The sequence below is a fragment of the Salmo salar genome, chromosome 28, assembly GCF_965601325.2.
Source record: "Salmo salar chromosome 28, fSalSal1, whole genome shotgun sequence".
Classification (NCBI taxonomy): Eukaryota; Metazoa; Chordata; class Actinopteri; order Salmoniformes; family Salmonidae; genus Salmo; species Salmo salar.
The window spans coordinates 9,278,667-9,294,273 of NC_138318.1; the positions used below are offsets into that span (position 1 = coordinate 9,278,667).

General features: G+C 42.9%; 1 protein-coding gene across 1 annotated transcript; it reads left to right on the forward strand.

Annotated features, from left to right (window-relative positions):
• Positions 1-11,223: 11,223 nt before the first annotated feature.
• On the forward strand, positions 11,224-12,505 carry LOC106589227 (cholesterol 25-hydroxylase-like protein). Its single transcript, XM_014178944.2, has one exon. It carries the CDS (start codon positions 11,224-11,226, stop codon positions 12,013-12,015), a length of 792 nt encoding a protein of 263 aa, XP_014034419.1. The 3' UTR covers positions 12,016-12,505.
• Positions 12,506-15,607: the final 3,102 nt, after the last annotated feature.

Below are 15,607 nucleotides of genomic sequence, written 5' to 3' on the forward strand. Positions count from 1 at the left end.
TGGTTGCCCTTAGTTTGATGACGTAATCCAGACTGGCGTTTTCTCCATCTCCTTAGCTACATTACCATACTAGAATTCCAGTGATTTCAAAACTGGGTCCTCCAGAAAGTGAAGAGAATACACATAACGTTAGCTAGCGAGCCAGCTAGATAACAGTACCCTTTAACTAGGTTTATACAGTTTTACTACGCGACACATTTTTAAAAAAGCAACGTTTGACATGATTACCTAGACATACTGACCAGCTCCAATAGACAGACGTGTGCTATATGGCAGACCAATCCAAACTCATCTCTTGGCATGTCCAGCCCACTCATTATCTCAGCCAATCATGGCTAGCGGGAAGGTTGCTGGCTTTTTCCGTGGCTAAACCAACTAGGCTTGTAATTTAATTTTTTTTTATCCGCATTTACAGATGGCATACAAGTTTGATATTAAGGCACATGAAAGTTCACATGTTCGGGAAGGCATTTCTGCCCAAAAAACACATTTTGATAAAAAAAAAATGTTTTACATTCAAACAGCTCTCCAGTGAAGTCGTGACTTGCGATATACGCCTACTTTCCTGAATCGGGTCACATTTATTTGGATACATCTGTCACGCCCTGACCTGAGAGAGACGGTTTATTTCTCTATTTTGTTAGGTCAGGGTGTGGGGTGGGCATTCTATGGTTTATATTTCTATGTTTTGGCCAGGTATGGTTTCCAATCAGAGGCAGCTGCCTAACGTTGTCTCTGATTGGGAAACATACTTAGGCAGCCCTTTTTCCCTCCTTGAGTTGTGGGATCTTATTTTTGTACTGCTCGGTAAGCCTGCAAGACGTGACGGTCGTTTACCATTGTTTATTATTTTGTTTAAGTGTTCTGAGTAAAAAGCAACAACGGAAGCCCGAGAGGCAGCGGCAACATTTTTTGGGGGGGCACACGGGGAGATTGGCGAAGTCGCAGTTGAGACCTGAGCCAACTCCCCGTGCTTACCGTGGGGAGCGAGTGACCGAGCAAGCACCGTGTTATGCGGTGATGCGCACTGTGTCGCCAGTGCGCACTCACAGCCCAGTGTGCTCGGTGCAGGCTCCTCACAGTTGCCGTGCTAGAGTTGGCCGTCAGCCAGGAAGTGTGCCGACTCAGCGTTCCTGGACTCCAGTGCATCTCTTAGGCCCAGGTTATCCTGCGCCAGCTCTACGGACGGTACCCCCTGTTCACCAGCACAAAACAGTTCGTCCTGTGCCAGCGCTCCGCCCTTGCTGGGCTAAAATAACCATCCAGCCAGGACGGGGTGTGCCAGCCCTAAGCTCCACACCTCCAGTGCGCCTCCACGGCCCAGTATACCCTGTGCCTGCTCTGCGCACCCAGTCTCCTGTGCGTCTCCCCAGTCCGGTGAGACCGGTTCCAGCTCCACGTAGGCAGCCTCCAGTGATGATCTATGGTCCGAAGCCTCCAGTGATGATCCATGGCACGAAGCCTCCAGTGATGATCCATGGCCCGGAGCCTGTAGTGATAATCCATGGCACGAAGCCTCCAGTGATGATCCATGGCCCGGAGCCTGTAGGGAAGATCCATGGCACGGAGCCTCCAGTGATGATCCATGGCCCGGAGCCTGTAGGGATGATCCATGGCACGAAGCCTCCAGTGATAAGCCAATGCCCGGAGCCTGTAGGGATGATCCATGGCTTGAAGCCTGTAGGGATGATCCATGGCCCGGAGCCTCCAGTGATGATCCATGGCACAAAGCCTCCAGTGATGATCCATGGGGCGGAACCTGTAGTGATGATCCATGGCCTGCAGCGACGGTCCCCAGTCCAGAACCTTCAGCGACGCTCCCCAGTCCGGAGCCTCCAGCGACGCTCCCCAGTCCAGAGACTCCAGCGACGCTCCCCAGTCCGGAGCCTCCAGCGACGCTCCCCAGTACGGAGCCTCCTGAGAAGGCCTGCAGCCCGGAACCTCCTGAGACGGCCTGCAGCCCAGAGCCTTCAGCGACGGCCTGCAGCCCAGAGCCTTCAGCGGCGGCCTTCAGCTCAGAGTCTTCAGCGGCGGGTGGCAGTTCAGAGCCTCTGGCGATGACCCACGGTCTGGTTCCTCCGGACACACAGAAGCGGGGGGATTAGCGAGCGGTGTGGGGGCTACGCCCGGAACCAGAGCCGCCGCCAAGTATGGATGCCCACCCGGACCCTTTCCACATTAGGTTTAGGTTTGCGGCCGGGAGTCCTCACCTTTGGGGGAGGGTACTGTCACGCTCTGACCTAGGAGAGTTGTGTTTTTCTGTTTATTTAGGTCAGGGTGTGATATGGGTGGGCAGTCTATGTTTTTTGTTTCTATGTTTTGTTCTGGTTTTCTAGTTCTAGGTTGAGTTTTGATGATCTCCAATTAGAGGCAGCTGGTTTGTGTTGTCTCTAATTGGAGACCATATTTAAGTTGGGGTTTGTCTATGGGATTTTGTGGGTAGTTGTTTTCCGTTTTGTATGTGTTACCTGACGGAACTGTTGGTGGTCGTTTTATTGTTTTTGTTAAGTGTTTCATTAATAAAGTAAATATGAGCACTCTACACGCTGCGCCGTGGTCCCCTTTAGACGACCCTTGTTACAATATGTATGTGCCCTCTGTTCACCATTGTCTTGTCGGTTATTGTTCCCATGTCCGTTGGTCTTGTGAGTACCTGTGCTTTGTTGTTTCAGCTTTCGTGCTGCATGTATTGTGTGCTCGTTATTGCAGGTCTCGTCCCGTGTATTTTTGTGCACTTGTTATTACGGGTCTCGTCCTGTGTATTTATTAGAGGTTTAATCTCACTCTGTGTTTTTGTATATGTGTTTGTTTTGGGCTTCGTCCTCGTGCCTTTCATGGCATGTTGAATTTTTGGGTGGAGTATTAAAATCCCCTATTTCGAATTCCTGCGCCTGTCTCCAATCATTTATACTACGTGACACCTCTGGCCAATCCAACAAACACTCATCCACTTGTACCATAAGACAGAAAACATGACTTTGTACGTAGGACACAGATGGTAATCTAGACTTCTGCCATTGCTTTAGTTTTGTAAAAGCTTAAAATAATGAAACTGATGCTCCTCTTCAAGACATCCATAGTTACGCAACATCTCCTGGAACTTACAAGATCATTGTGTCCTGAAAAAAGCTCAGAAATGAGGCCTCAATTCAATCCGTAGCGCTGAAGATCCGCTTTATAGCAAAGTTTACATTTAAAGGTAATTTCCGATTGAGTCAACGTATGCAGCTTTTACCGTGAATGCAGTCTCCGCTTAACGCGGGAAATTTGCCTTTAAATTTATAGTGCTGTAGCGCAGCTCTTCAGCACTACAGATTGAATCGAGTCCTAAATGCCAAGTTTATGTCCACAAAGGTTTTTGGATTCAACACACTGCCATAATAGCAGTCAAACTACAAACATAACTACACATTTTAGTAGAGAGTTAATAAGTGGAGGAAAGGGTCATTTATAATCTCCACTGTGGTGAAATGTAATGTCTTCTATCTTGGTTGATACATCAAATACTGTCACTTATCCTTCCAAACAGAAAAATTTAAAACATCAATTTCAAAGATTAAAAAAATATAGATCATACAGTAGTTTAATTGCGCACATATACACACGCACACAGACACACACTGATGCTCCCGTATGCCCATTGACCTAAAAAAAAAGATGTTACAATCAACGTCTTTTTTTCTTTTCCCTGAAGCCTTTCAAAAAGATATTACTGATCATCTTGCCCAAATCCATCTCTCTGACGCCACCCTGTGCAGAAATGAAATTCCGCATGACGACCTTGCCATTGCGCAATAACACTTATCTTTATCATTTACATCAAAATAATGTAATTTCTAATGGAAGGCTTCATGTACAAAAATCACAACGAATATATGCTGAGTAGAGGAAAAACACAGTATTATATAAGCATGCAATTAAACAATGTGTCTACTGAAATAGAAAAGCTTTGAAATAGAAAAGGTTTGAAAAGGTTTGGGTCATTTGTTTTTTTTAGTTTCTCAGTATTACAACAACAGCATTACATAAAAATGCATTACCACACAATATTTTTGTAAGTAATAAGCATTGCAACAACATAGGGTATTGTTGTGAAAGTACTAGGCAGATGATATGAATGATAGCGAATGGTGCGAATTACGATTGACTACTGCTCTGATTCATCATTGCTTGTGTGGGTTGGTGTGAGTCATACTTCAATGAAAATACCTCTTTGTATTTCACATTTCACACAGTTTAAGCAATTGGTTTAGATTTGAATTTGCCTGGTCTTGATGTACTCCAAGACTGTAACATTATCTGTCAGCAGTTTTTACTGTACACTGTCAAATATGTCCTGTACATTTTAGTGTCTATATAGTAAATCTGCCTGTGTGCTATTTATCCTTTCTGAGGTCACCAGAGACCAATAAGTGCTCCTCAGTAAACCTTTGATAATCATGACCTCTTTCTCTTGTTTTAAACACATTCCTAGAAAATATTGTTTTACAAGCAAACAAAAGTTCAGTGGTGGCCTAAACATTGATTCCTCTTGAATCAAGTTCAATGAACCTTGTGTATTAATGTTTCTTGAAAGAATTTCAATTTTTCAAGACCATGATGCGTAAGGATGTTTATTTATAGTTGTAAGCTCCAGTTCAAGTGTTCTGAGATATTTGATGACATACAGTGGCTTGCGAAAGTATTCACCCCCCATTCACCCCCATTTTTCCTATTTTGTTGCCTTACAACCTGGAATTAAAATGGATTTTTGGGGAGTTTGTATCATTTGATTTACACAACATGCCAACCACTTTGAAGATGCAACATTTTTCTGGGGGGTGAAACAAACAAGAAATAAGATAGAAAAACCAGAACTTGAGTGTGCATAACTATTCACCCCCCCCCCCAAGTCAAAACTTTGTAGAGCTACCTTTTGCAGCAATTACAGCTGCAAGTCTCTTGGGGTATGTCTCTATAAGGTTGGCACATCTAGCCACTGGGATATTTGCCCATTCTTCAAGGCAAAACTTCTCCAGCTCCTTCAAGTTGGATGGGTCCTCTGGTGTACAGCAATCTTTAAGTCATACCACAGATTCTCAATTGGTTTGAAGTCTGGGCTTTGACTAGGCCATTCCAAGACATTTAAATGTTTCCCCTTAAACCACTTGAGTGTTGCTTTAGCAGTATGCTTAGGGTCATTGTCCTGCTGGAAGGTGAACCTCTGTCCCAGGCTCAAATCTCTGGAAGACTGAAACAGGTTTCCCTCAAGAATTTCCCTGTATTTAGCGCCATCCATCATTCCTTCAATTCTGACCAGTTTCCCAGTCCCTGCCGATGAAAAACATCCCCACAGCATGATGCTGCCACCACCATGCTTCACTGTGGGGATGTTGTTCTCGGGGTGATGGAAGGTGTTGGGTTTGCGCCAGACATTGCATTTTCCTTGATGGACAAAAAGCAAAATTTTTGTCTCATCTGACCAGAGTACCTTCTTCCATATGTTTGGGGAGTCTCCCACATGCCTTCTGGCGAACACCAAACGTGTTTGCTTATTGTTATCTTTAAGCAATGGCTTTTTTCTGGCCACTCTTCGGTAAAGCCCAGCTTTGTGGAGTGTACAGCTTAAAGTGATCCTATGGACAGATATTCCAATCTCCGCTGTGGAGCTTTGCGGCTCCTTCAGGGTTATCTTTGGTCTCTTTGTTGCCTCTCTGATTAATGCCCTCCTTGCCTGGTCCGTGAGTTTTGGTGGACGTCCCTCTCTTGGCAGGTTTGTTGTGGTGCCATATTCTTTTCATTTTTTAATAATGGATTTAATGGTGCTCCTTGGGATGTTCAAAGTTTCTGATATTTTTTTATAACCCAACCCTGATCTGTACTTTTCCACAACTTTGTCCCTGACCTATTTGGAGAGCTCCTTGGTCTTCATGGTGCCACTTGCTTGGTGGTACCCCTGGCTTAGTGGTGTTACAAACTCTGGGGCCTTCAGAACAGGTGTATATATACTGAGATCATGTGACACTTAGATTGCACACAGGTGGACTTTATTTAACTAATTATGTGACTTCTGAAGGTAATTGGTGCACCAGATCTTATTTAGGGGCTTCATAGCAAAGGGAGTGAATATATATGCACGCACCAGTTTTCTGTTTTGAATTTTTTTTGAATTTGTTGAAACAAGTTATTTTTTTCATTTCACTTCACCAATTTGGACTATTTTGTGTATGTCCATTACATGAAATCCAAATAAAAATCAATTTAAATTACAGGTTGTATCGCAACAACATAGGAAAAACGCCAAGGGAGATGAGTGCTTTTGCAAGGCACTGTATCTTCCTGCAGATATTTGGAAAAAGAGAGAACACCCATGAGAAGCATACAGCTACAGGCTTGCCTTTTGAATTCTTATTTCTACAACAAAAGTTTGAGCATTGTGTGTGGTTAATCTTCGCTAGAGATATTTTACTGTACATAAATCTCTCCTCTTAAACTAAATTCTCCAGTGTTAAATCTACACTGAAAGTGTTACATTTAACTCTGGTCCAAAGTCTATACGGGTTCACACTTTTCAACGTTAAATTAACACACTGCTTAGTTTAAACTAAAGCCTTATTTGCCTATTTCCCGGAGTGCCTTGCCTTTCAAGTGAATTGTAGAGTTACAGTGCATTCAGAGATTATTCAGACCCCTTGACTTTTTCCACATTTTGTTACATTACAGCCTTATTCTAAAATTTATTAAATTCTTATTTTCCCCTTCATCAATCTACACACAATATCCCATAATGACAAGCATTTCATTCATAATAAAAACTGAAATATCACATTTACATAAGTATTCAGACCCTTTACTTTGTTGAAGCACCTATGGCAGCAATTACAGCCTTGAGTATTTTTGGGTATGATGCTACAAGATTGGCACACCTGTATTTGGGGAGTTTCTCCCATTCTTCTCTGCAGGACCTCTCAAGCTCTTCAAGGTTGGATGGGGAGCGTCACTGCACAGCTATTTTCAGGTCTCTCCAGAGATTTTCGATCACGTTGAAGTCCGGGGTCTGGTTGGGCCACTCAAGGACATTCAGATACTTGTCCCCCAAGCCACTCCTGTGATGTCTTGGCTGTGTGATTAGGGTTGTTGTCCTGTTGGAAGATGAACCTTCGCCCCAGTCTGAGGTCCTGAGCACTCTAGAGCAGGTTTTCATCAAGGATCTCTGTACTTTGCTCTGTTCATCTTTTCCTCGATCCTGACTAGCCTCCCAGTCCCTGCCGCTGAAAAACATCCCCACACCATGATGCTGCCACTACCATGCTTCACTGTAGGGATGGTGCCAGGTTTCCTCCAGATGTGACGCTAGTCATTCAGGTCAAAGAGTTAAATATTGGTCTCATCAGACAAAATAATCTTGTTTCTCATGGTCTGAGTGTCCTTAAGGTGCCTTTTGGCAAACTCTAAGCAGACTGTCATGCGCCTTTTACTGAGGAGTGGCTTCCGTCTGGCCACTCTACCATAAAGGCCTGAGGAGGAGGAGGAGTGCTGCAGAGATGGTTGTCCTTCTGGAAGGTTCTCCCATCTCCACAGATTAACTCTGGAGCTCTGTTAGAGTGACCATCAGGTTCTTGATCGCCTCCCTGACCAAGGCCCTTCTCCCCCGATTGAAATAGTCTTGGTGGTTCCAAAATTCTTCCATTTAAGAATGATGGAGGCCACTGTGTTCTTAGGGACCTTCAATGCTGCAGACAATTTTTGGTACACTTCCCCAGATCTGTGCCTCAACACAATCCTGTCTCAGAGCTCTATGGACAATTCCTTTGACATCATGGCTTGGTTTTTGCTCTGAGATGCACTGTCAACCGTCGGACCTTGTGTAGACAGATGTGTGCCTTTCCAAATCATGTCCAATCAATTGAATTTACCACAGGTGGAGTCCAATCAACTTGATAAATGGAAACAGATGCACTTGAGCTCAATTTAGAGTCGCATAGCAAAGGGTCTGAATACTTATGTAAATAAGGTATTTGCAAAAATGTCTAAATACCTGTTTTCGCTTTGTTATTATGGGGTATTGTGTGTAGATTTATGAGGATTTAAAAAAAATCTATTTTAGAATAAGGCTGTAACGTAACAACATGTTGAAAAGTCAAGGGGTCTGAATCCTTTCGAATGCAGTGTACCACCAATGACTGTATTTGTTAGTGACAGAGAAATAGTTGTGGCATTCATCCATTTTCAGTCCTGTGGTTCACTAAAGGCATTTTCAGTCCTGAAGTCCTAAACAAATATGTTATCATTCAAATTATATGATTTTACCCAATAAAACACATATTTCATAAAGCCTTATTTTATGGGCATAGTTCTACCCTAATACAGTGGCCTGAAAGTCATGGTTTTCAGGCCACATCAGGCCTGCAAGTCACATTATTCTGGCTTGCTGTAACAAGACTCTGGCAAGAGGGGGGTGTGTGGAATCAGGAGCAGGAGAGCAGATGGGTTCCAGGAAATCAAATGTTTATTACAGGCGGTCCCAAAGGCACAGCACAAACACAAAGGGAAACCGCACAAAATGGAGCATCCACCCAAAGGAAGGAATTAGGTGCACACAGAGGAGAAACCTCGACTCTGTTAACTATCAAGCAAAAATGTCCACGGTAAAACACATACCGCACAAAACGTAACAAATCCCGTGGTGCAGGCACGCTCCCCTTTACAGTACTAATCAGTAACAATCCCGCACACAGCCTAACCTGCAGCGGGGAAATATAAACCCACCGAAATCAGTACAACTAGACACAGGTGTGTAAAACCAGACAGTACTAAATGAAAAAGGAAAATGGGATCGGTGGCAGCTAGTAGGCCGGCGACGACGACCGCCGAGCACCGCCCGAACAGGGAGAGGAGCCACCTTCGGTGGAAGTCGTGACACTTGCAAAGTGATGAGTAATTCCTTTTGGAATCCAGCCAGAGTGAGGAAATATAATCAACATTTTGAATTTTTATTCGCCCACAACCTGAATTCAGACTGACTGCCTGGTTGGGAACACTAAGATATTAGACTACCTAAACCAGTGGTTCTCAACAGGTTTTACCTCGAGACCTGAATTGAACCAGGTTGCCTCAGTCGTTATCCAATATTCACAACAGGATTTTTTTTGTTTGCCAAAATGCAATCTGGAAAACAATTTTTAATGCTATATTGATAGTAAATGTACCAATTATTGGACAAGGGAACAACAATCCCACCTTTTTCATTGTCAATAATTCATTTTTGCCTATATTCTTGATGGAGAATGTTAAGCTCACTGGTTTGAGACCACAAAATCAACCAAATCTGCTAAATAGCGGCGCTAATAACTCTATATTGAATTATAAAAAAATATAGATTCATTATCATTTCTACACAGTTTCTGTAGTATCTAAAAATCTGCCTGCAATAGGGCATGGTAGGAAATATGATAATGATGTGCGTGGTTTTGGTTTAACACCAACACAGTTTGTTTTACACCAATAGGTGTTAATCTTACACTTACAAAGTACATGTAACACCCGAATCAACACTAGAAATGTTACACTGCAAAATCAACACTAGGTAACACTGGCCAATTTGCTGTGTATAGATCAGCACTCGCTGTTTGTTTGTTACCTATGCATAGTCACTTCGCCCCCACCTTCATGTACAGATGACCTCAACTAACCTGTACCCCTGCACACTGACTCGGTACCGGTGCCCCCTGTATATAGCCTCGTTATTGTTATTCTTATTGTGTTACTTTTATTATTACTTTTTATTTTAGTCTACTTGGTAAATATTTTCTTCTTCTTGAACTGCACTGTTGGTTAAGGGCTTGTAAGTAAGCATTTCACGGTAAAGTCTACACTTGTTGTATTCGGCGCGCGTTACAAATAACATTTGATTTGATTTGATCAATATAAAGTGGTTCACTAAGGGCATTGGTTGTAGAAGGCAGATTGTGTGATAGAGGATGGAGCCAAAATATACCCACAGATCCAGTCGGCACTGCCACAGCTAGGATCAGAATTGAGATTTGGAAATGTGCGTGGGGTAAGCTTGGAAAGTACACACTGGATTTTCCATAATGGGAGGATCTCAATTTGTAACCTGACTCCAATGGACCAGTCAAGGAAAGTGTGAACTGAACTAACCTTATCTTAACTCAGACGGGAGAGTCACCACTTGGCTCACTCCCGCTCTCTCCTTGTCATGTGTGTGAATATTAACGATGCCTCTAATATAATGGGTTCCTGTGTAACCTGCTTAAATATGTTTAAAAGTGTGATTCATAGGATAGATGGATAGACTTTTAAGTGGAGATGAGGATGGATTTTAGATCCTAACTAACCCCGAGCTGGTTTCAACATGCAGTTTACAGAAAGTGCTATTAACATCCTCATTGTGCTTACAAAATGTTGTAATTACTATGGTTTTGTTAACAGATGTTTATCAAGAGTAGGGCTTGATAGATCATAAATGACTAATGGTCTATTATCCAGCCATTCACTCTAAATACCAAGGCAGTCGACCATTCAACATCAGGAATGAGAGGTTTCCTTTTCTGATGGATCTCTGGCTCTGACTTAATACTGTTCAGGAACACATCCCTAGAACTGATGAATGGAAAGTTCATTTCATCACACATTGGAATGTGAATAGAAGGCAAACGTGTAGAACGGAAACAGAAAGCAATTAACAGCACCACCCACTGTTTGCATCGTCACTATGCCTAGTTCTCAGCTGTCACGGGAATCCTGCTACACAGGTTGAGTAATCAGAATGTCACAGCTCTGTTGTAACAGTGGTAAAGTCTCTCTGACTGTCAGTGGGTCAGACCTCCATCAGCTCTCACCACATCGTTTGCTCCTGGCAAAAGAAAAATGTTCAACCCAACCCTCCTCCTTGTCCGCCTCTTCCCTTTGATAACATTATGCAATACAGGGAAACGTTGATATTCCTTAGCTTAGAATAACACTCATTTCTGGTTATGAAGGTATTTATTTAATGATTGTATTGAGATTTTCAATGCAGGCACACAGAACAATCATACTCTGAATCAGATAACTGAGCTAAGTGTGGAATAAGTCAAGGGGTATGAATACTTTCTGAACGCACTGTAAGTGAAAAGTCCCCAGGAAGTTTAGTAAGGCTATATAAGGACATCTGTGGGCGGATACCTTTCACAGAGAACTCATTAAAGGGAAGAGCTTTTGCAGGAGGTTGTTTAAACACGCATGTCAAGCTCACACACAACAAGACTGAACACAATGCTTCTACAGAGCCTATGGGACTTCATACTGGGATATAATGCGTGGCTCAGATCACCTTTCTTCCCTGTGCTTTTCTCCCTCAGTGTCTACCTCACCTTCTGCCTGCCCTTCGTGGTGCTGGACCTCCTCTCCCCCAGGCTGGCCTGGATCAGGACCTTTAAGATCCAGCAGAAGAGCCATGTCTCCTGGACCATGATGTGGAGCTGCCTGGCTCTCTCCCTCTACAACCATGTAGTGTTCCTCTTCCCTCTCACTGTGCTGCACTGGTTCTGGAGACCAGCCAGCTTCATAGCCGAGGCCCCCGGAACGCTGCGTCTCATCTGGGACGTGGTCGCCTGCCTACTCCTGTTCGACTTTCAATATTTCATCTGGCATCTGCTGCACCATAAGGTGCCCTGGCTGTACCGGACATTCCACAAGGTGCACCACAAGCACACATCCACCTTCGTACTGACCACTGAGTACTCTGGAGCCTGGGAAACGCTGTCTCTGGGCTTCTTCGCTGGGGTCAACCCTCTGCTGCTGGGCTGCCACCCCCTGACAGAGATGCTCTTCTATGTTCTGAATATCTGGCTTTCTGTGGAGGACCACTCTGGCTATGACCTGCCCTGGTCCACGCATAGACTGGTGCCCTTTGGGCTCTACGGTGGAGCTCCACACCACGACCTGCACCATCTGAAGTTCAAGTCCAACTATGCTCCATACTTCACACACTGGGACAGGGTTTTTGGGACATTGCACAAGAATTCAGACTGAATTTATTAACAGAAGAAAGTGCAATTGGACATCTTGAATATCTTTTATGTTAAAAGGATGGGATGCAGAGAGCATCACTTTGTGATATATTTTATTATATGTCAATGTTATTTTTCCATAGTAAAGATAAAGCTGTGTTTAATAAAAGTATTTTTATTTAAATGTGTTATTTATAATGGTGTTGCTTGAGTGCAGATGTTCTATTACTGTTGTATATTAAAGATTCATGCAATGGACTCTACAATGTACAAACATTTTCAGGTCAAATTTAAAACCCGGGTTTAATTAACCAGTTTAGTCAGAACTGTCAGAATGAATTTGACTGGGATTGAATGACTGAAAACTATTGTGAATGTTTGTGTTGACTTCTCAGTGCTACTAGGTGAGCATCACAGAACAAAATGTTCAGCTGTTTCAAGCTGTATGCAGTATTAACAAGAAATAACCCCCAACATGTTAGTTACAAAACAAGGAGCAATAAAACTTATGACCTAAATATTTGTGTGGCTCGCTTTCATTAATCAAAATGTTTCTGTACATAAGCCTATTTGTTTATACAATGTTTTTGATTTATGGAGATGCCAATTTTCAGATACAGCAATGCTTCATGCAGAACAACCATGATGGTTTCATATGATGTATAAATACATAAACATAATTTGTACACATCAATCTGAAAGCCATGAGTGCGCCACCGTGCGCCAAAGAGATTTATATTGATGCATGTTTCTACTAGTGGTCCATTAGGGCTCGAGACACTTTTAAGAGGCAGATGACTCATAAATCATGTGGTCTAAATGGAAGGATTTTTCTCAAGAAAGTCTTGCTGCATCGCAAATGTGTTATTTTGTTAATCGTGACCTTGTGATCAAAAGAGGTCAATGCTCATTGCAAGATCGAGGAGTTTTTTCTGGACCATGTGACCTGAACAGGAAAAAAGGTTTATACAGTGAGGGAAAAAAGTATTTGATTCCCTGCTGATTTTGTACATTTGCCCACTGACAAAGAAATTATCAGTCTATAATTTTAATGGTAGGTTTATTTGAACAGTGAGAGACAGAATAACAACAAAAAATCCAGAAAAACGCATGTCAAAAATGTTATACATTGATTTGCATTTTAATGAGGGAAATAAGTATTTGACCCCTCTGCAAAACATGACTTAGTACTTGGTGGCAAAACCCTTGTTGGCAATCACAGAGGTCAGACGTTTCTTGTAGTTGGCCAGCAGGTTTGCACACATCTCAGGAGGGATTTTATCCCACTCCTCTTTGCAGATCTTCTCCAAGTTATTAAGGTTTCGAGGCTGACGTTTGGCAACTCGAACCTTCAGCTCCCTCCACAGATTTTCTATGGGATTAAGGTCTGGAGACTGGCTAGGCCACTCCAGGACCTTAATGTGCTTCTTCTTGAGCCACTCCTTTGTTGCCTTGGCCGTGTGTTTTGGGACATTGTCATGCTGCAATACCCATCCACGACCCATTTTCAATGCCCTGGTTGAGGGAAGGAGGTTCTCACCCAAGATTTGACGGTAAATGGCCCCGTCCATCGTCCCTTTGATGCGGTGAAGTTGTCCTGTCCCCTTAGCAGAAAAACACCCCCAAAGCATAATGTTTCCACCTCCATATTTGACGGTAGGGATGGTGTTCTTGGGGTCATAGGCAGCATTCCTCCTCCTCGAAACACGGCGAGTTGAGTTGATGCCAAAGAGCTCCATTTTGGTCTCATCTGACCACAACACTTTCACCCAGTTGTCCTCTGAATCATTCAGATGTTCATTGGCAAACTTCAGACGGGCATGTATATGTGCTTTCTTGAGCAGGGGGACCTTGCGGGCGTTGCAGGACTTCAGTCCTTCACGGTGTAGTGTGTTACCAATTGTTTTCTTGTTGACTATGGTCCCAGCTGCCTTGAGATCATTGACAAGATCCTCCCGTGTAGTTCTGGGCTGATTCCTCACCGTTCTCATGATCATTGCAACTCCACGAGGTGAGATCTTGCATGGAGCTCCAGGCCGAGGGAGATTGACAGTTCTTTTGTGTTTCTTCCATTTGCTAATAATCGCACCAACTGTTGTCACCTTCTCACCAAGCTGCTTGGCGATGGTCTTGTAGCCCATTCCAGCCTTGTGTAGGTCTACAATCTTGTCCCTGACATCCTTGGAGAGCTCTTTGGTCTTGGCCATGGTGGAGAGTTTGGAATCTGATTGATTGAATGCGTCTGTGGACAGGTGTCTTTTATACAGGTAACAAGCTGAGATTAGGAGCACTCCCTTTAAGAGTGTGCTCCTAATCTCAGCTCGTTACCTGTATAAAAGACACCTGGGAGCCAGAAATCTTTCTGATTGAGAGGGGGTCAAATACTTATTTCCCTCATTAAAATGCAAATCAATTTATAACATTTTTGACATGCGTTTTTCTGGATTTTTTTGTTGTTATTCTGTCTCTCACTTCAAATAAACCTACCATTAAAATGATAGACTGATCATTTCTTTGTCAGTGGGCAAACGTACAAAATCAGCAGGGGATCAAATACTTTTTTCCCTCACTGTACATTAGCATGTACTAATTTTATGAATTTCTAACAAACAGTTTTCATTCTTAATTACTATATATGAACAATAGTATTCATGTTAATTAGGCCCTTTCCAATATTACTGGAATCAGATGAAAGTTGTGCCAAAATCCACTGGTGACAGGATGCAGACATTTCCTGACCTCAACTCGCAAGGGGAAATACAGAATGAAGTCCACTATTTATAAAAGTGCACTAATCAACCTTGCCCCCATCCACACTTCAAAACTAAATATGAAGTCGCCAAAGCCTTATCTAAAAAGAGAAAAGGACATCTTCCTGAGATTGACAATTGAGAATTTCCCAGAAGTAATTGGAGAATTCCCGAACAGGAGAAGGAACAATAAAATTCTGCAGACGAAACAGAGCCATCAGACACTCATTTCCTGGCCGATGCAATACACTGTATGATATGTTCAGGATTATATCTTTGTGAACATGTAGGATTCTTTGTGAATGTTATGATAGCGTTTAGAGCAGTGTTTTCAAGATAGTGGTTTGCGGCCCACTGGGGTGTTGCCACTGGTCCATGGGTGGTCAAGCCTGTTTTGATGTTAGAAGAGGAACTGGCTTTGTTTAATCACTGAGTCACAGGGGGAACACAAAGTGGGGAACCACTGTTTGAAGCAATATCACACAGATTGAGAATATTATATTATTTCATGTCTGCTATTCGTGGTTCACTTTTACAGACAACTAGAAGTACGATGTATCCTAAGATCCTCTGTCTCTTTCTAAAACAAATTTGATCAACATTGTTATTGGGTAATATGTGAGAATGATGGTGTTTAGGTTTTGCTATGATGGTGAGTACTCAGGCTGAGATGAGTCTTACAAATGAAATCACATTTTATTTGTCACATGTGCTGAATACAACAGGTGTAGACCTTACCAGAATACAACCTTACAGTGAAATGTAACCATTTTGTGTGGGATAAGCTTGGAAGGATTTCCAGCTATGGGAGCATCGTAATTTGTAACCTAACTCCAAAAGACTAGTCAAGACAAGTGTGAACAG